At 40.1% G+C, this 22,331-nt stretch overlaps 1 protein-coding gene across 1 annotated transcript; it reads right to left on the bottom strand.

Moving 5' to 3' along the window:
- Positions 1-14,399: 14,399 nt before the first annotated feature.
- Positions 14,400-20,855, bottom strand: si:dkey-251i10.3 (uncharacterized protein LOC553498 homolog). Its single transcript, XM_041782395.1, has 4 exons — positions 20,603-20,855; positions 17,204-17,728; positions 16,115-16,939; positions 14,400-15,661 (listed from the first exon to the last, which is right to left on the bottom strand). Exons 1-4 carry the CDS (start codon positions 20,760-20,762, stop codon positions 14,832-14,834), a joined length of 2,340 nt encoding a protein of 779 aa, XP_041638329.1. The 5' UTR covers positions 20,763-20,855; the 3' UTR covers positions 14,400-14,831.
- Between the last annotated feature and the right edge of the window lie 1,476 nt (positions 20,856-22,331).

Raw genomic sequence — 22,331 nt, 5'->3', positions numbered from 1 at the left:
GACCAGCGTAATAAAACATGTAGAGCAGAGATTAATATTTAATCCATGTATTATGATTGTCAGGGTCCCGCAACGGAGGAATGCGCGCAGGAAAGAGCAGAGGAAGTCTGCTGGTGCTGGGTGTCTTCAGTAAGATCATTCATTGAGCTCTCCGCTGTTCAAACTGAAGCTTCTCCTCGTTTTAACAAGTTTCTTCAGTCTCTTCCTGTCCATGCTCTCACACACTCAAATTTTATAATGATCATTGATACGTGTCGTGGGTCATCAGTGACCCTCACACACACAGATCACTTGTTGAAATAACGTCATAGTGAAACTCTTCCAAATGTGGCTGTTTTAGTTAATCTTTAATGTACTGCTAATAAAAACTGTCAAAGAGCAGAAACAGGAAACCAAAGCTACAGAAGGAGGCGGGTGGAACGATGTGTTTAAGAGAGCTGCAGGTGAAAGGCAGGGCTGGTTTTAGTTATTCTGATGCCCAGGGCAAAGACCACTATGAGGCCCCTCCCCCTTTTGCTAAAAGTATTAATAACGAGTGGAGAAAATAGAAAACATCTCTTTTAAGCTAATAAAGCCACAGATCTACAGTAAATGTCTCAATGTGAGATATAAATACCCAAATAACCAACCATAGTTCATCAGCTCTTTAAAAAACATCTCAGAGCTCAAACTAATTTTTTAACACATCATTAGACCAGGTGGAACCTGCATAAATAAAAAAGAATATATGTTCATTATTAGTAACATACTTTCCTCTAACACTATAGACATTTTTTGTGGCCTATGGCTTCCCACTTAATTACAGAATAATCCAACAATTCACCGTTTCATTTTATTTCACTTATGGATCAGCTGATCTATGGATCTTCTTACATCCCTGGTTTTGGATTGTGGCTCTCTAAAGTATTTTAAGACAATATGGCTCTCAGGTAGAATAAGGTTGAGTTCCCCTGGTATAGACTGTCTTCAGACAGAGAAATATCAGTGGCAGGCAGAAATAAACTTGATTTGGAAACCATGAACAGCCTGAAAGAAGAAAGAGGAGTTATGAAACTATACATTTTAGATATTATATACCACATTTTTTTAACTAAATGCATTAATGGATATGTTTTTTAACATCTTTTCCATGAACTCACTCCAGCATATAGACCTTTAAATACCAACTCATAAACTCACTCAGGCTGTTATTAGAAAAAAGGAAGACCTGCTCAAGGCTCAGGAAAGGACAGTCTTCTAAGGAAAAGAGAGTGAGCCAGATCATATGTCCTGATAAATGCTCTACAACTAATAATTAATTAAGTATTTTAAGGTGTGGAGAAAAGAATTTGGTGCATGCTATATGCCAAGCATTACCTGCAACCATTGGGGCTAAGCCCCCCTGTCTTTCAATCTTAGTGATGGCCCTGATGTTGAGTAACCTCTGAGAAGCCTATCTGAATTTCTGTCTTTGGTTATAGATAGTATTTGGTAATATAACAATTTTCTATCAATACAGAGGAGGCATACTTTAAATGTATTTGAATTATAAGGCATCTTTGAGTAAACTTCAAGAATCATTTGAGTTTCTCATTGCCGGGCCGAATGTCCTGGTTTTCGGTAATCAAAATATGGTCACCCTAGTCTAATTTGTACTTTTAGATGTAAATATACAGTGGTGTGAAAAAGTAAACCAAGTGGCAACCTCCGGTCCTGAAAAAAATGAAGCCAATGTGGAAGTGCAAAAATTGCAATACAGCGAGTGTCCACTGGAGGCTGTCTGCAGGAACACTGGGAGTCACGTTTGGACACCCGTTAAACAGCTGGTTTTTACATGAGAAATAAACAGTTTACCAGGTTTACAGCCTGGTTCAAAAAACCAAACATTTCTCATCAGCTCATGTCTTCATGCGCTCTCACTGTACGAGGGGTGAATTTTTTTGTACCACAATCATTTGGATTATATTTAGGACAAACCTCACTGCGGACTGATTGACACATCTCATTTGACTGATGGATAGCTCGACAGGCAGAAGCTACATTCCTGTCAACCAGAATGCTAGCTAGCTAGCTGACAGGAAATCGCTTTGTGGGCAGGCCGTTAGGTTGATCCAAAGTTCAATTGAGACCGTGAATTCAATAGTGAAGCCGCCGCGTTTTAGTCCACCTATTGTAAGCTGACGTCACACAGAGTTTGTCCAATTCTTTCTACAGTCTATGGTTCAAACATGAAGCGGTTGTAGTGATCCGACTGGGTCGGCTGGTCTTGCCTACAGGGGGCTGGCTAGCAAGAGCAGATAATAAAGGTTTGGATTCAGTGGCGTGGAGTGGCCGTTCCAAAAGCGTTACCCTGTCCTCCAGAGCTCCAAATAAACTGCATTATATACACGTAACATCATTGGTGAAGGAGGATGGGGAATGTATGAAAATCTGGCACAGCGAGCAGTCCAAGACACAGGAGCCGAGGCTGAGCTGCGCAGGAAGAGGACAGGGAGGCTAAGAGAAAAGCAGCAAAACTGCCAGGGTGCTTGTTAAGTATATGTGCGCGTAAACGCACAGCAGCAATGAAATGGTAGTGATGAGAAGTAGAAAGAGTCAAAAAATTTACTGTAGGGCCATTAAGGAAACCGCCGCGTCTTCTAGTACTTGTTGGCGTGTGTAATGGCGTGAGACCATAGAGACACCGCAAGAGAGCAGTAGCACTAAATGCCAGCTTACACTACACGATTTTTTTGGTCATTCAGGACAGCACCATGTCAGACTATGCAACAAAATCTTGTCCCGTCTTGGCCAACAACCTGGCACACTACAGGAATGATCCTGATCGCTCACCATATGGTATGCATATGATAACGTAAATAAAATATTTAAAAAATTACACATTAGTTTCAGGGAATAAAAGGGAATAAAAAGTGGTAAATCTTGTAAATGATGATGCAAAGATAATGAGCAAATGCTGTTCTGTTGGTAGACGTCAGAGTTCACATCGTTGACGTCGGGTCAGAATGTCAAACTAGAAGATGATGTAAGAAAAATTCTGACATGCTAGTCTTGTAGAATCGTGATCGTGGGGCATCTTGGACGCGTCGTTAATTACGTCACACTACAAGACCATTTGTCGTCCCTGGCACTCTAAATCAGGCCCGAGTTTTAACGACATTTGGGTCCATTGTTTGTTGGATTTTTTTCCCATTTGTTGTTCATTCCTCATCCATCTTTTCCAGTTAATATCCCATTTCCAAATGAGAAGGTCATCCAGCTGTCAGACTTGATGTGCTACGTCTTTGTGTTGCTGATAAAAGCAACATTAAGAGGTGCGAATAACCTAGCAGTAAGCTCATGTCCTATGTACAGATGCTAGTCTTCTGGGGGGTTTTCAGGTGCCAGTGCAGGTTTGACCTGTGGCTCATGTCATTCCCCTCGCTCTCTCCCTTATTTCCTCCATTATCCTCTGTCCTGTCCTCTTCAAATAGAGGCAAAAAGACCAAAGAAATAAATAATTAAAAACACAAAAATGTTTACCTTTATATCCAGGTCTTTTTTTTTTTTCAAATTTCATCATTTTATACCCTCTAGCTATCCAGAACCTGCAGCCATTTTTAAACACTTGTTCCAGCAAGATCTGCATTGCACTCCTGATGCAGGCATCTAATTTGATGCATGAAACACATTAAAAGTAATGAGGGAAGGGACTGCGAAAAGGTCTTTTCTTTGGAAATAAAGGTAGATTTACATCTGCCCTTGATGTTTAACTACAAACAGTAGATCAGCATGTTTTTTTTCTCTTTCAGGCCCTATAGATTGGACAAAATTGTAAATCAAAATGTATTTATGCAGCATCAAAAATCTGAAAATTTCCTGTCAAACTATCCTCATATAACAACCCTGCAAGCATGCTATTGTGAAGGCCCATTTGATGCATGTTAAAGCTTTAATTCATTTCACATTTAGACCTGGAGAGACACTTAAAAATGCATTATTTCCTCTGTTAGCTGGATCATAAAGGCCCACACTAATCCAGTCTCAAGAACCTCCAGAAATCATCTCTGTGCTGTTTTTTCCTCTCCCCCTCTCCCCCTCCTCTCCTCACCTCTTTAAATGTACTTTATTTTCATTCCAGGGAGAGAAACAAGAAGGAGAGCTGAGGCAAAGTGATGCTCAGCTGCACACTCGATGTAGGTTAATGGAAGGGAGGAGAGTCTGAGCTGTGGCCGGCTCTGATTGGCTGTGGGCCGACGTGCAGCTTCTCCGCAGCACAACCTGTCAGTGTTAATCAGCAGCCATCTCTTAACAGGCAGCCGGGGCTATCGGAGAGGTGAGCCCATTGCTATTCAGGACGAAACAGATGATAAATCATTTGTACATAATTAGTGCTCAGCAAGGTTACAACTGACACGTATTTTCATCTTAATTAGGAGGGAAATTTGTTCCATTAATTTAATTTGGTGTGCATGAGCGGCTCTGCACCTAACTAAGTTAATCTTACACCTGTCAGGGAGGGAATGGAGTCAGGCCTTTGGATTGGACAGCAAATGGGAAAGAGTCTTTTATCAGATTGTTTCGTGCTCAGACCTCAGAGGAGATACCGCTGTAGTGAAGCAGATTTAAACACAAGGAGAAAGTCACTGTTAGAGGTGTTTAAGATAACCTTGTCTCTGCAAGAAAGGATCAAATGAGCCTGAGGTGCAGCTCTTAAGCTTTACAGAAAACCAAGAAAGCGAGCAGACATGCTGCTTCTTATTCTCTGTATCTTACTTTTACCCAGGAAAGTACTGGTTTTACAATACAGTACTCGAGCATGTTCATCCCTGGTCCAACATCAAGACTCTTTGCCTTTCAAACGACGAGGAACAACAGCCACATAATGCACTGCCTACTGTGTCTACCTAAAATGGTGGAAATCTCAAGCTTCAGAAATAGCACGTTAATTCTAAGAAAGCACGTTATGGTAAGTAAGCTAAACAAGCTAACGACTGCACTGCTAGTTAGCTAAACGTATAAGCTCAAACCTCTGTTTTAACTTGCAGACTCCAAAGACACAGTTGTGCAGGGACGTGCACAGACATTTTAAGGGGCAGGGGCTCAAGTAAGCAAAGGGCACTTTTCTTCCTAAAAGTATTCAGAGAAAGTGAAATATATTAGCCCACCCCTGACTTAACCAATCACCAATTTATTTTAATATCGGTAAATGACCCATTACTTATAAATGCTTATTTTATTTTGAAGGTGAATTTCTTAGGTTTCTGATCCTTTCCTTTTATTATGTCTGTAACGTGAGGCTTTTATTTTGAAAAGTAACAAACAGGAAAAAGTAAGAGACTATCTGAAAATGGAGAAAGCTGCATAAAATATGAATCATTAAGACATAAACAGTAGTGATTTTTCTGGTTGAGCACCCTGCTGTTAGGGGAACAAGGTTTGTGCTTTATTTGTTCTGCATTTTCGACATTATAGAGCTACTTTAAAGTGCTAAATAGTAGTTTGTTTAATTTTAGCACGTGTGTAAGCTAGCAAGTTTCTGCATTTCTCATCACTATAATGCTGTCCAGTTAACGAGTGTGTTTGTGTTGTATTTGCAAAATACAAGTGAAAATTTGCATGAATAATGTCAGAAGGTATTTCATTTTGATTAAGACTTAAAAGAGGACCGACACAATATTTTGTTTGAGTTGTTTATGTTTACTTGGTGCATTCTAATGTGAAATTGTGATGTACAAAAAGGGAAAAGTACAATTTATGTTGAAATAAAAAAGCTAATGTCATATTGACTGTTAAAGGATAAAATGACATAACATTAAAAGTCTTTTTACAAATGTGAAATATTTACAAGAGCTAAAATGATATATTTTTACTGTACATGTATAGTAATATTTTGTTTTGTTTTCTTTTAGCTCTTATGGTGTTTTCAGCACAGAATGGTTAAGGAACAGCATAAGAAATAAAAATTGACTGAAACATCAGTTTGAGAGCCAGACCATCTCTCAGCAAGGGGTTGCTTACAATACCCTCACATTAAGTCGACGAATACTCAACATATTTCTACAAAATAAATCAATCACATGAAGACAATGTCCACTTTAGTTTTCAGGGGTTTATCACAAGAGTAAGCAAAAACAAAACAATGACACCATGGTCATGTTTTCTATGCTGCTAGTTTCTAGTAAATATTTAGAATAACTGACTGTAGCTACTAGGGAAAGGGGCATGGTGAAGTAAGAGTTTTCAAGAAAAGAAAAAAATGCACTATCAATTTGTTTATTTCTGCACAACATAATACATTCTTTGAATTATTTTGGTGTAACTGAATTTTAAAGTACTTCAAAATAAACATAATCTTCACACTAAACTGAAAAAGACTGTTCTCTACATAAATAAGCAAACCAGTGTACCCTCCAAACTGCTGTTAGACCAGTCATTAGTTGCAACAATAAGGCTTAGTGCATCTGCACTCCTCTATTGCTAACTTTGTTTATTTTACTGGAGAAAACAGCAGAAATACTGAAAATCACTGCAAAAAAATATTGACAAAATAGAAATGGCATTGTGCTGCAGACATGATTAAAATGTAAATGATTTGAGCTTCTATAGCCAAGCAACCGAATACAGAATATCCTTATACTAATGATCTATAATAATAATAATAATAATAATTATTATTATTATTATTATTATTATTACCATTATTATGCCCTTTCCAAACAAGCACACACTAACTGATGGTGACATGATCTTAGTTTTAGGGAATCTTTCACATCTGGAGGAGGTCTGTCTGTCTGATATTACATATCTAGTAGAATGAATAGTTGTTAGCTGAGGAGCCTTCAGTTAAAATGATGCAGTAGCTGTTTCAGACAGGACTCTAGAGATTAAAACACTGTGTTTTCCTTGTTCTGGTCAGTTTATATTTTTGGTCTATTTTGCATCCATGTCTTCTTTCACTCTAAAAGAAAGAAAACTTCCAAAATTACACGTTCAGATGGTGTTTATTTTGACAGCCCTCTGTCTGTTTGCATCTGTAGATTTTTCCCTTAAATTCCCCAGTCAAGCTCCTCTACTTATTTAAAGATTTCAGGTAAAATACTGTCTTTTATTAATTGGGGAAGTTCGATGGTGATCTGTTTTAGTTCATTTTCTATCCTATTAACCTGCAGGGCCTCGTCAAATATGTGCAAATTAGCGCTATTTAATTAAAATGCGCTAATTTGCATATCAGTGCAACGATATTGATGACGGACTTTTAGATAGGCTACACGTAACTGTATGAATACTGTAGTCTCTCCCCTTATGTGCAGTACATTAGCCTGTATGCCCATGAGAAAGAGCCTTAGCTAAAGCAACCTTATTACAGTGGCTCATACGTGTGCATTAGCAAGACGTTAACTATAGGCTACTTGGTCTTGTCTTTTGTAAACTTGAGTCCTTGTTGTTCACTCACCACCACACAAAAGCAGAAACGGCAGGAGGCTGTGATGGGAGAGCTGGACTCTGCTGCTGGTGTCTGTTCACAGCAGCTGCAGGAGAAGGGAGGGGAGGGGGGTACAGAGGGCACCGGAACTCCTAATCTCCCGACCTGCGCAAACAGGAATGTACGGTATAGAGAGAAAGAGAAGGATGCATTTATTTAAAAAACAAACAAAAACGCCCCAGAAAAAAAGGGCACTTTCTCTCCTGGAAGAAAAAGGGAAGGTGCTCAAGCCCCCTTTGATGTCTATGTGTGCGCGTGCCTGCAGTTGTGTCAGTGATGAATGACGTCACGTGTCCAACCACCTATGAACTCTGCCACAAATGTGATTTTACATGCCATTATTTAACGTTACATCGTAGGTGATACTATTATCGTGTTTGTGTGGCATATCTCTGATATCAGTGATTATACCTAACATGGTTATAACATGTGGCTAGTGGACCAAAGTTGTTAAGTGATAATCAGGATAAAAATGCATAAATTGGAGCTAAAAAGTAAAAATTAAATAAAACTAGAAAATCACTTGGAGAGTGCAGACCTCCACCATAAGCCCTATCTCCCAATAGTAAAGAATTCTTTAAAAAAAATCCTGGATCCAGACGGTGATCCGGATCACCCCCAAAATCTAATCAGTTCTTCCTTATGCTATCTGTGACATTTCCTGAAAATTTCTTGAAAATCCACAAATAAGTTTTTTAGTTATGTTGCTAACAAACAAACAAACAAACCCTGCCGATAACATAACCTCCTTGGTGGAGGTAAAAAGGGCAAAAAGTCAAAAATGAGGCCAGTTAATAAGATTGATTTCATAGAATATGAGCCAAAAATGTAATTAAATTAATGTAATTAAAAAGCAAGAAATGCAAGGTACAAATTCATGTATGTGAGATTAAAATCCTCATGGAGAAATAAGATAACTACAATGAGAGAAAGAGCCTGTTTTTTCTCATTATATTGAATTTTTATCCCATAATTGTGATTAACAAACATAACTTGACTGCTGCTTTGAGTATTAAGTTACTTTTTTTCTTGTAATTATTTTTGTCGAGTTATGTCGCTTTAGTTATGACAATGTGCACTTTACATTACTGCCCTTGAATAATATGTTGTAATGCAATACGTTTTAATAAATTGCACAAAACAAAGTTACTCACTACTTGAGTAGTCTTGTAATAAGGTACTTGTTTACTCTTACTCACGCACTAATTTTTATGAGTACTTTTACTTCTACTTGAGTAATTGTTATTGTTAAGTAACAGTACTTTTGCTGGAGTACTGTTACTGTGTACTCTACCCACCACTGGTCATAGTGCCTCTGACGAAGGACCCACAACAACCAGTGAGAGCAAGCACACCGGGTAGCATCACCAGACGGATCATACATACTTTCACCGCTCACCACCATAAACACTACTGTACCTTAATCCCAGCCAGGATTTCATCCTGAGTCTTTCCCTTGTTTTATGATTTTTGCTGCACTTGTAACACATGTAACACATCTGATAGTCTGGCTGAGTGTGTGCGTTCAGAGGATTAAAGATGAAAGATCTTTTGAAATTGTCCTGGTCTCTCACAGTTTTAAAATCCTTTCAGATTTAAAAATCATCTAGTGTGTGGCTGGCCTTTGTCTGGTGCGATAGCCTACATTATCAAGGCTGCTAACTGGACTAGAAGAAAATCAATGACACCCTTCACAAGGAGGGTAAGCCACAGAAGGCCATTGCTAAAGAAGCTGGCTGTTCACAGAGTACCGTATCCAAGCACATTCATGGAAAGTAGAGTTGATAGAAAAAGTGTGGTAAAAAGGAGCAAGTAACAGGGATACCTGCAGCTTTGAAAGGATTGTCAAGCAAAACCCATTCAAGAATTTGGGGGAACTTCAAATGGAGTAACCTGACACGCCAGATGGATGTGTTTCACACATCCATCTGGGAAAGCTTCAACAGGAAACGTTTGAGAAAAGGCAGAGGCTTTGAAAAACACTCGGAGTGTGACTGGGTGAACGTTATGTCACATCTCTACGGGTCATTCAGAGCAACAAAACAAGTGATGTAGCCGCCATCGAGCTGCACATGCGCAGCTACTGAGGAATAACGCGAAACATGGCGACTATGGACATGTAAGTACTCGACTTTTGTCGTTTTTGAAAAGAAAACAACTCACTGCTGTTCTTTGTTCTTCTATTAACAAAGAAATGTTGTCAAGTTCTGACAAAAACTGGCGCTGTAGCAGCGTCCACGCTAATCTCTTCCTCCATAACTGCACCAGCTCTTGCTGCTGCTTGTTTACATCACTCTGCTGCACCTGAAAGTACTGCCCCTCGTCGCTGATTGGTCCTGTCGCTTTCTAACTGGGCCCAAACAGTTCAGATGGGAGCTTTGCAAGAAGGATTCACCAGTGAAAAACAAGGAAACAGGTGTATCTGCTTTGCAAGGTTACAAATGGAGTGGACTGAGGCTGAAGTTCATCAAGAGCCACTGATGAACTTGGCATATTTAGCTACATCTGTCACATTGTTGGTGTCGAGACACTAGTGAAATGGAGGCATTATCAGCGTCTCACCTCGAAGGAGGAGAAGAGCTGGGCTGTTGTGGTCTCAGTGGGCCAAGGTCCTCTTTTCATCCATCCATCCATTTTCAGGGTCACAGGGAGCTGGGGCCTGTCCCAACTGTCATTGGGCGAGAGGCGGGTACACCCTGGACTGGTTGCCAGTCAATGACAGGGCTGACGTTTAGAGACGGACAACCAGGTTTCCATGTCCTGTTTTCAGATGAAACTACATTTTGATTTCATTTGTGAATCAAGGACTGGAGGAAGAGAGGAGAGGACCAGAATCCTTCAGGTCTTGCAGTCCAGTGTTTCCAGTTTCCATAGACAGTGATTTAATTAATTTTATTGTATTTATTCATGAAGGGACCAATGTTGTCATTTGATGCATTGTACCAGTTAGCTTTAAGCTAATTTGCACCTGCAGTCCCTTGGCAGATCACAAGTAAAGCTTCAGTTATAGAACATCTCAAAGAAAGCAATGAAACATAAAACATCTCAACACTGCAGATCACCCACACAGGCACAGACACATTCACACGGCTGGGGTGAAAACAGTGGTATCAGATCAGTGGTAACAGCGATGAGTGTCTTTCAGTAGATCTCTGAGTTTGTTCTTGATGCTACCGATAGCATCACAGTTCTGTCAGGGAGAGCGTTCCACTGAGTCGTGGCTTTCACAGAGAAAGCTGATTGGCTAAAAGCAGTGCTACGGAAAGGGACAGAACAATCGCTTACTGAAGATACTCTTGTGGGTTTTATGGATTTCTCTGAGAAGGAGAAGATTAATAAACTGATGTGGGGGGGCACGCTATTTAAGATGTTAAACATAAGACACAAATTAAAAAACAGTAAAATTCTCAAAGCTAAGCAGATGATGTTTCTCTAGAATCCTGCAGTGGTGATATTACAAAAAAAATATCTAGAGTTTTGAGGGTTTGTTTATACAGAGATTTCAAAAGTTTAATGGCTGTTTCTCCAGCTTGTCTCCAACATGTGATACAATATTACAAATGAAAAAGCATCATAGCGTGCATAAAAGTCTTTGCAGCATCCATTGAGAGACCAACTCCAATAAGTCTCAAATGTGCCAGGTTGTACTTGATGGTTTTGGTCATTTTTTCACTAAATATTAAGGTTTGAATCAATCATTAAATCAAGACATTTAAAATCACTCACAATTTTAAATCGTCTCAGCTCCCACTAGCAGACTGGCTGGTTTTAGAGAAGAACACACCTTATGTTTTGCTTATGTTAAGGCTGAGATGAGACTGGTCACGGCTGGGATCCAACTGTCAACTTCAGCTGTTCTTGCATGTGTATGTAAAACTGTATCATCGGCATATGTTTGCAGATCTATGCCATGACATTCCTGTGGCAGATCATTGATGTAGAGACTAAAAAGAGGGGGCCTAAAACCAAACCCTGAGGCACACCTGTTGTATACTTGATGGTTTGGGGTCCCTGTCATCTGTTGCTGTTGGTCCACTGGTCTTGATCAAGTCCAGAGTCCACACTTTCAGCCATCTTCCAGGATATTTCAGAGCCCTTCATTCTTCCATCTGCTGAGAAGCTTTAGCAGATCCTGGTTTCCTTTTCACCTGTCCACAGTGAAGCCAGAACTACCAGAAACTGGTTTACTGACTGGCCAGCCAACTGATCTGACCTGAACCCCCATAGAGGATCCCTGGAAGAGGATAGACTCCAGACTCAGCAATCCAGACCAGTTGAAGGCTGCTATCAGAGCATCCTGGGTTTCATAACACTCCAGCAGGACCACAGACTGATCGGTTCCATGACACGAGCAGAGATGCAGGAAGAGGAGCCCAGACCAAGAACTGAGAGATAAATGAATTGAATATTAGGACTGGTGTTTGGGGTTATTCTAATAGTTTGAGATAGTGGATTTTAGATTTGTGTGAGCTGTAAGCTGTAATCATCAACAAATCCTTCCCCTCCATTTAAACAAGAATAAGGACGCCCTGTCTCTAGACGCCAAAACAAAAGGATAGGGCTGAGTGGGAGGAGCGACAGGTCAAGTAGGACTGAGCCTGTATGCCTGAATGCATTTGTTGCCTTGTGATTGGCTGATTAGATGCAATAACTACCAGTTGAACTGTTGGTGTACCTAATGAATTGATCAGTGGTGTGATTATCTTTCACTTAATGAGGACTTTTCTTCCCTGTGCCATCACATTCTTCATGCTAGAACTAATGTTTAAGCAGGTTTCACAAACGGGCATTATGGGTAAAAACTCACTCCATCACAGCCTGTTTCATTCTTCTCTTTGTGATTTAAAGCGCTGCAGCTTCATCTGAGAGAATCAGTCTAAAGTGGTCTCAGTCGGGCACACACAGGTCCAAGGACCGTCTTTCTCCTCCTCTCTGAGCTGTATGAAGCTGTAGTAATTGTCCCAAAGAGAAGGCAGTGCTGAGCGGACGGAGCTGAATGAGTGATTTAGTAACTATAAGGTTTCTAATGGAATCCTCCGCTGCCTCTAAGCCTGACAACCATTATCTGAACTGATGCATAGTCCATTACAGAACCCCCCCATACCTTTAATAGAGTGTCTGTCATGTGAAATACAGAGACGTCAGGTGCCAAAGGATGCACTCTCACCCATGTGTGAAGGTTTAACCCAACTCAAATGGCTTTTCTTTAGACGCTGCAGCTCAGCCTTACACGCGTTCAGAGAATCAGTAGAGGAAGAAGAAGAAGGGAGGAAGGTGAGTACAAACGTGTATGCTGATGTTGTTGGAGGATGTCTCATCACTACGACCCTCTCCTGCAGAAACAGCTGAATGGAGTGGAACATGGCTGCAGCATGAATGCATATAGATCTGCTGCTCAGTGGGATGAGGAGCGTCTCATCATTCCAACAGATCTCCATGAAGAAACACTTGAAATCCCAGGATGTTTGAACTTGTTTTAAGTGATCAGGAGGCCTGAATTATTCTAAGGTTGTACACATTTTAGTACTTATTTTCACTTCTCTGTATCAAGTGTCTTAAAAAGAGGCTTACTGAATGAACAATAGTACTGAAAAAGTCACAAATCTTTACAAAAAACATTTTTCCATAACAAAGGTGCAGAAAACAGGAAAAGATGCGTAAATAAATATCAAGCAAATTGCTGCCCAATGTCTAGATTAGACAAATTCTCTTGCCACATGCACTCATCGGCCACTTTATTAGGTACACCTTGCTAGTACTGAGTTGGACCCTCTTTTGCCTTCAGAACATTTGTAATTCTTCAAAGCACCGATTCAGTTACAGATGGCATCATGCAGTTGCTGCAGATTTATCAGCTGCACATCCATGGTGTGAATTTCACTGCATCCTTAAGCTGCTCTGTTGGACTGAGATCTGTGACCGTGGAGGCCACTGGAGTACAGGGAACTCATTGTCATGTTCAATAAACCAGTTTGAGGTCATCTTAGCTTGGTGACATGGTGTGTCATCCTGCTTGAAGTAGCCATCAGAGGATGGGTACACTGTAGTCAAAGAGGAGACATGGTCAGCAACAACATTCAGGTAGGCTGTGGAGTCTAAACAACGCTCAGTTGGTACTAAGGGGCCCAAAGTGTGCCAAGAAAATCTCCCCCACACCATTACACCACCACCAGCAGCCTGATCTGTTAAAAGGCAGGATGGATCCATGCTGTCATGTTGTTTACACCAAATTCCAACCTTACCATCTGAATGTTGCAGCTGAAATCCAGACTCATCAGACCAGGCAACATTTTTCCAATCTTCTATTGTCCAGGTCTGTGTGAACTGTAGCCTCAGTTTCCTGTTCCTAGCTGTCAGGAGCGGTAGCTTGTGTGTTCTGCTGCTGTAGCTCTTCTGCTGCAAGGTTCCATGTGTTCTGTGTTCAGAGATGGTATTTTGCATACCAACAAGTGTTTTTTTGGTTTGTTTTTTTTTTAATTTCTGGTTGCCTTTCTATCATCTCAAACCAGTCTGCCCATTACCCTCTTACCTCTGACATCAACAAGGCATTTTCCTCAACACAACTGCTGCTCACAGGATATTTTCTCTTTTTCTGACCGTTCTCTGTAAACCCTAGAGATGGTTCTGGGAGAAAATCCCAGTAGATCAGCAGTTTCTGAAAAACTCAGACCAACAACCATGCCACATTCAAAGTCACTTAAATCCCTTTTTTTCCCCGTTCTGATGCTCTGTTTGAACATCAACAAGTTGTATGACCAGTGTAAATTCTGACAGCTGCTTTTATTTTTATTCTCAGTCTTAGTCTTTAGATTAAATACATTTTGGCTTTGTCACATTTTAGTAAATTCTACCCTTTATAGTTTTAGCTGACAAAAACTCAAAATCACTTCAGTCTAGTTTTAGTCCAAGCATTTATTTTCTTGCCTAAATCTGATTATGTTTTTGCTTTTTAAAGAAGGGAACAAAGGTGGAAAAATAAACTTGTATGGATGTTAACCAGAGTCACCTGCCTGGCCATTGTCAATTTTAAGGAAACTAGTGCTTAATTATAACCTGATGCAGCTGCTATATACGACTTTACAGCGGTGAAGTAGCAACTGTACAGAATAAAAAATATACTGTATATATATTTGTTCTTTTTATTAATAAATTTGATTTAACTTTTAATTTCAACACCCAAACACTCAACATCCACCTTATTAAAAATGTCATAAAACTCTTGCTTCAACTTCAACAAAGAATGTAGTTAAAAAAGTAAGACTGTTAGTTGAACTAACAGGCTTCTATCAACAGAAAATGATCACAGATAATCTTAGAGCCTTATTATATTGATTAAACAGATTTAATATCTAATAAACATCATGAACATTTGTCAGAGCTCTTATTCTCAGGATTTTTTGGCTCCCTTTTCTTTAGATTTTCCCTTCCCGGAGTCCACCGTCACTTTGTTTTTAGTCCCCGTACTCGTACTCGTCTGCTTCTTGTTCTTCATCAGCTCCTCCTTCGCCATTGGCTCAATGATGGCGCCCAGCTGTGTCACCACCTTCGGCTTGCTGATCTTCTTCACAGTCTGCTCCGTGTTCCAGGTCCGGCCCAGCGGCGCGCGTATGGTGCTCTCGAACTGAGCATGGGTCTCAAAGGGGAAGGGGAGCGAGTTGACCAGGTGGGGCGTGATGGAGCTGTTCCTCTTCTCAGAGATGATGACGTTCGGCAGGTGCTGGTCTTTCCTCAGTGGAGGCGGTGCTGTTTTGACCCTGAATCTCCTGCGTTTCTTGCGGGATGGATTCAGGCCTATCCCTCCCCAATCCCCCCACCCAGGCAGCGTCAGGTCCACCATTTTCGGTTTTCCCGCCTCCTCCTGTCTCTTTTTGTCATTCAGGAAGTCAGAGACGACGTCATCCCCAGCGAAGGCCTCTCTGATGAGCCCCCTCTGGTCGTCGTCAGAGTCCTCGCCATCCACCACTGTTTGAGTGAGAGGGATCTGGATTGCTTTGGCCTCTTTGGTGAGGACTTCTTTTAGCTCAATCCCTCGCTTCCTCTTTTTGTTTCGGCCTGCTGTCTTAGCCTCAGACGGCAGGTTTTCCTCCACAGTAGGCTGAATGGGCACTTCATCAGTGGTGGTCTCCCTCTGAGCAAGGAGCTCCTCAGTGTCCTCCAGAGTCCTGATCCTCTGCAGAGTTTCCTCTAGCTGAGCAGACGAGCTTTCCTTTAGAGCATCTGCAAGACAAAGACAAACCCCTCCTCTTAAATTGTATTTGTAGTTGCATTGTATTTAAGGGTTTTGGCTCTTTCTGAGGTTCCCTGCTAAACTTTAATTATCAAAAAAAGTCATAAATTATGTAGACTGCTTGTACACACTACTTTGATTGAATTTGAGGCAGTGTAAATATTCAATTATAATATTTTAAAAATGTAGGTTGTCATTTTAACCGTATTTAGATAATTCAGTGCAAAAAATCCACACATTTATGTACCTTTAAAGTAAAGTAATTTTATAAAAACTCTCCCTCTGGAGTAAGAGGATGGTAAAATCAGTGATCTTCCTCACTGAGGAAATGCTGCTGCTGATGCTCCTGCGTTCTGTAAAGTGTTCTCTAGGATTTGTTAACTCATACATGCCTTTAATAAACAATCTGGGTTTTTTTATTTGAGAAAGAAACATCATCTTACCTGCAGCAGCCTCGGCCCTCTCAGCTTCAGCCTCCTGTTGGCTGTCTGTGATTTCTTTATAAAGGTTTGTGAACTCTGACAACTGCTCTTCTCCTTCTGCCTCCTCCTCTTCATCATCATCATCCAGATTTATCACCAGTATCGTTTCATCTTCCTGAGCCTGGCGCTGTTTCCTCTTGTTCTCAAACTCTCTGAGCAGTGTTTCCTCCTCTGTTTCCTTCACCTCCTCCTCCTCTTGCTCCTCTTCAGGCTCCTCCTCTGCTGTCAGATCCACTGTCTCAGTCACCTCTTTCTCTACTGGGTCTTCAGACAGCTTCCCTCTCATCCATGGGTTGGAAGAATCCCCTCCCTGCTCCGCATCATTCACAAAATCAGGCAGCACCTCAGGGTCTCCTCCTTCCTCCTCCTCGTCTTCTTCATCATTCAGCCTCGTCACCAGCTTCTGTGTCAGCTCCTTGTTCACCTCCAGCTGCTGCTGCATGGCTTTACGAGCTCCTTCGTCATATTTAGCCATGATGGCCTTGGATTTGGCCCACTTTCCACTGTTCTGGTGCTTCAGCGACATCCTCTCCTGCATGCGGGCCAGTTCCATTTTGTTCAGCTCCTCTAAGGCGGTGGCGGGGTCTGACTTCACCATCTCATCAAACTTCTTCAGGAAATCTTTGCGCTTGGCCTTGTTCTGAACTTTGTGGTACTTCTTGCTCTTGATCTTCCTCTCTCTACGGGCTTTGGCCTCATAGTACGACTGCAGGGCACGGACTTTCTGCAGCTCTGCACGCCGGATCTTTGCCTCCTCCAGGCTCATGGCCTTCATGGACACCTCCTCTGGAGGGCAAAACAATGTGCATTAATTCATACTCAAACATGCCCATTTTAATCCCTCTAGACAGTCTGCAGGAGTTTAACTGCGACTTTTATGCCTCAGTCTTATATTTTTATTGCTTTTGTTCTCAAAACTGGTAAAGATATAATTAGATTTCTACTATAATAGTATTGGTGTCTTAAACTCTGGTATGCTAGAATACTGATGAGTGCTCAGTCCCACTTTGCCCCCCTCTATGAACCCCATGCTGCAGGGTTAGTCCTTACCCTCCTTGGTCAGTACGGGGTCGTTGATGGGCTGTTTGTTGACGTTGAGAAGGGCGAAGATCTCCTCTTCCAGCGGGGTCCTGGCCTTCCAGCCGGTCACCACCCTCTCCATGGGTTTGGGTCCAGGTGGCTCCTGGTTGAGGGGGAACACCAGCTGCTCGGCCCTCTGGTTCTGTTTGATGATGGGTTTCCAGCGGCTCACCTCAGAGGCGGCCTTCTGGAAGGATAGATCCCTCTGGATCCTCTCAGTCTCCTGCTTACTCAGAGGACTCTCTATGGTCTTCTTGTTCTGCTGCAGGGTCTTCAGCTGCTTCTTCGTCTTAGAGGGCACAGCGGGGGTTTTCTCCAAAGATCCGATTAGGTCTGACAGGTCGACTTTTTCACCCTCTCCATCGGCGTTCACGCTGAACTCGGACATCTGTACGGTTGCCTCCGATCTCTCTCCCAGAGTCTTTTTCCTCTTTCCTCCCAGAGAGCTGATGGCTTCCAGGAGCTTGAGACGTTTCCGTTCATCCTCACCATCCTCTTCAGGATTACATAAAGGACAACAATATTAATTCACAGGTAAAATACACTTTAAATAAGGATGTACCAGTATTGGTGTCAGTGCTGATACCAAGCCTGAGTACACAAGAAATATTGGTGATGTGGAATTTGATATAATTTTACAGCATGGAGCAAGCAGTTTAGTGATATTTTAACATACAAGGGCCTGACAAAGCAGAACAGACTGCAAACTAAGGTAGGTACACAGCAAATTCAGAGGAGTTACATTTATGGTGTCTGTCAAATTCCAGTGAGTTCAGAGTTAATATTACTCTGGAAGGAGTAAAATCCCTTAAATGTACCATTAGTTGAAAGAGAGTTGGAGTTAAACTCAAGTGTGAAAATTAAGTGTCACTCAATCAAGTCTGTGTCATTGTTGCATCTTTAACTCTGAATATATCGCTCTGAGCCTGGATATGACGCTGGTGTTATTATCAAACACATGCAACAGACGCCAACAGCTCCATCATGAAAACCGCAGACTGCGCTGTGACTTCTGGACTGGCTTTATGCTGTCTGGTAAGTAAGGGGTCTTTGTAAAATCTTGAGTCCAACACGAGTCTGAAGGCTCTAAGGCAGGGGTGTCAAACTCCAGGGCCAGATTTGCTGCAATGAGATGTCCTGACGGCCGGACTTTTTAGGCCAAGATTGTCAAAGTCAATCACGGATTCTGAATTTAGGCCTTACCTAAGAGCCTAACAAGGTCAACATTTAAACATAAACTGTCAACCTCATTTTCACCATTAGCAAAATACGAAAAAATATAAACAACACTGATAATAAATCATTCAGAGATGAAAAAAAAGTAAAAATGATAAGTTTAAAGGCTCAAAGCCTGAGATAAAAAGTCAAACTTATTAGTTCAAAAGGTCAAAACATGAAATTTAAAGCCAAAATAATGTTTTAAAAGGCAGATGAATGAGATATAAAGTTAAAATCACAAGTTTAACAGGTAAAAATATGAATTAGAATCCTGAATTGTGAATCTTGAAAGTCAAAACATGAAAAAGTCAAGATCATAAGTTTAAGCCAGAATTGTGAGATGCAAAACAGAAAATATGAAAGAACAACATTAATTTCTTTTCCCACCTTCCTGACTTTTTATCAAATGGTTTTTACTCTTTACTTTTTCCAGATTTTTATAATTTAACAAGGATATTTTAAGTCATCAAGGTTAAGTTTAAACATTTACTGGAGGAAATCTGCAGACCTCAGACTGGTGGGCCAGTTATAATAGAAAGATCTTATGATCTTGCAGGCCGGATTTGGCCCTCGGGCCTTGAGTTTGACACCTGTGCTCTAAGGCTACATTTTACAGCATGGGATTATAGCTATATATAGCTACAATTTTTAATCAATGTCTTATAATGTTGGAAATATTTTCCTAAGTATCATTAGTTTATATCAAGGTTTTCCAAACTACAGCTCACGGGCCAATAAATGCCCATCAATAAATTTAAATACATTTAAGGTTATTTCTATTTAATTAGTGAATATTTTATTTATATTTTAAGTAGGACACTTTCTCTGATGTTATAATAAGTTTAAAGGTTAAAAAAAGGAATTAAAAGAAAAATAAGATGGAAAAAAATAATATGGTTTTCTTAGGGCCCTATGAGCTTACTATGATATGCTTTGCCAAGATCCTCTGGTATTATTTCATGTTGCTGTATGCGTGTTTTAATCAGAATGTAATTCATGTTTAAAATCAAATGTGTTCCAACCAAACACGGCATCTTTATTTTAGCAGTCTTTCTATTTCTATTTCCACAAATATTTACACCTTAGAGCCAGGCTCTATAGGTAGACTACTTATGCTTAAAGATGATCCACTAAAGTTTTTCTTGTCAAAAAGATGCAAGTTTAATTACATTTGTATGGTCATCTGTCACATTTATTTCCCAATTTGTTTGCCCCACTTCACAGTGTTGCAGTTATCCTTGTTTACATCTCAATGCCCAAATTTCAGCACAATTTTTAAGGAATACAACTTGAGAAGGCTTTTTACAACAACTTTTTTGAATCCTTTATCAGACTAGTACAGAACAATAGAAGGCTACAGCATTACAAGTGGCATAGATTTTAGGCAAAAAGTAAAAAACATTTACACCTGCAAAGACCATCAATGCGTGTATCCTTAAGTCAGTTAAAGAGATTATTACAGACGGCAAAATCTAAACTAATTTGATTGATTGGAGCTCTAAAATGATTATACATACTGTGTGTCATGTAATATCTTTCCAGCCTTTATGCCAAACTAAACTAAAGCCCTGCCTTACAGTGTTAGTATGAAGATAACACTCCAATAGTTGAAAATGATCCACTGAGCGAGTTCATTTTTCATACTTCCTGTGGATAAGGTGGGTGGATAGGTAGGTGGGCAGGTAGAAGGAGGGCGGTAGATACAGACTGGTAGCTTTGTGTTTTTAATGATCCCAAACAGGAGAATTGGTGTTTGCTACTGCTGCCATTTTTAAGAACATAAAGTAACAGAAGAATAAACAGGCTACACAAGAAATAAGTTCCCACAGTTAAAGAAAATAATAAATGAATACTTAAGGACGTTCAGTTTAATATTAGCTTTAACGTTTTGACAATGTTTATGTAAGTAACAAGGAAAACCTTAAGTATTAAAAGTAAATAGTTGATTGGTCCTCACATGCACAGCCAAATGTAAATGTGCTTAGCAGTGAGGTAGAGGTTCAAATGTGATCAGACTGAAATGCTCGGTTACATTAAACACAGCTGTTCATGGGCACACACTGCCTGCATTTATCTTCTATTCAAACCACATATCACCAGTGCAATGCGGTGTATGCAAAAAGCCCGCTGTTAAGTAAAGCAGATCCTCACCGTCCTCCTCTTCCTCACTGGTTATATTTTCATTTAAATCCTCCTCATCATCTTCGTCATCATAAACCACCTCCGTCTTCTTCTCTCTGCTGTCTTCAGTCTCCTCGGCTCTCTTCGCTTTCTTTCTACTCATTTTCTTCTTTAAAGTCACTTTAGTCATGATGAACGGACATAAAAACACCACCAAAAGAAAATACCCCACTGTACACACGTGTGCCGCAAACTGAGCCACTGACGTAAACTACAGTGTTGCCGCAACGCGATCAGAGCCGTCGCAAAACAACTGTATTCTTTCTCGTCTCATGCTTCACTTGATGGTTGAAATGAGAATCAATGAGCTCTACCGCCACCTACTGAGAAGGAGGGTTCACCCACAGAAAGTGGATTGTCGAATAAGGTCGGTGAGGAAAACATAATACTGATGACAGATGTTAATTTGCTCTCAGAGGTATACTGAAACACATTTCTTTTAAAAAATGCAGCAGTAGTGAACTGCTCATTATAGCAGAGTAGCTCTGGTGGTCAACTACAAAACATTTTATTGCACAATAAACAAAACAATTCATGTGTTGAAAAATTATTCTGATTCAATAAAACATTATACAAATTTCAAAAACAAGCTGACCTTCCAGGCCCCAATTTAGACGCCTCACAGATGAGAAGTATCTTGCTTTTTCCCTTCTATTCTACTTTGAACAGTTTAAACACTAAAGGCACAATGGTGGTGGTCCACAATTAGAAGACTAGAATTTCAACCTGAACAGAGATGGAAAATTCATATTTTGCAGGGTTTTTCTTTTTTAAAAATATGATGTTCTGATTCCTTTCTTATAGAATTCTAAGATAACATCCAGTCTTTGGTAATCATTTAATTGGCTGTCATCATTTTTACAGGAAAAAAAGTTCTCATTCTTGAAACTGTGAATGTTTTCTAGTTTCTTCCTCCCTCTCGTATGGTAAAATGACCTTTTTGTGGAAAACCAGCATTATTATTACTGTTTAACACCTACAAAATTAATTGTAAATTTACAATTTGTAAAAAAAAAAAAAAAAAAAGAAAGAAAGAAAAAGAAAAAAAGAAGGAATATTGCATATCTCAGATGCTTTATTGTACTTTTCTTCATCTGACAATGGGTTTTCTGCACATCTTTCTACTGATTATCTGATGCCAGTGGTTTAAAGATGATCTTAGTGCTCTCTCTGGTGGCAGAGCATGAAGCCGCAGGTTTGATTTTCTGTCTGGGGCTATCTTTCATTAACAAACTGTGGATCCAATGGTGCATTGAATGATTTGTGTTTCCTTTTATTACACCTCTCTTTGTTGCTTATTTAGGAAATATTCAATATGAAAATTGGTTGGTATGTATTTCATTTTTTCCAAGAAAACAAAGGTTGTAAAGTTAGGACACATACAGAAGCCACAAGACATACACTCATACATCTTATTTTCTTCAGTTTCCCCATTAAAATGACTAAATTTAGGTATTTATTTAGCAATAATTATCTTGTTGTCTGGGATTAATATGCAGAGTTTTCAAGTGCTTTTTCAAGCTCTTGAAAAATGAATGTCTGAAAGTCTGTATTTTGATCTCAAGATGACAAGCCAAAAAAGTCAAGTCCCTAAGAAACAGACAAAATTTGCACATGTTAATGGGGTGAATAAAATGAAAATATTTATGAATGCTGCTTGTACCTAGAAAAAAAAGCAGTGGACAGGGACAAAACCTAC

This window comes from Cheilinus undulatus, unplaced genomic scaffold (genome assembly GCF_018320785.1).
Source record: "Cheilinus undulatus unplaced genomic scaffold, ASM1832078v1 Contig1, whole genome shotgun sequence".
Lineage (NCBI taxonomy): Eukaryota > Metazoa > Chordata > Actinopteri > Labriformes > Labridae > Cheilinus > Cheilinus undulatus.
Note: the sequence above shows the minus strand (reverse complement) of the source record. Positions and strands in the feature narration are given on the sequence as shown.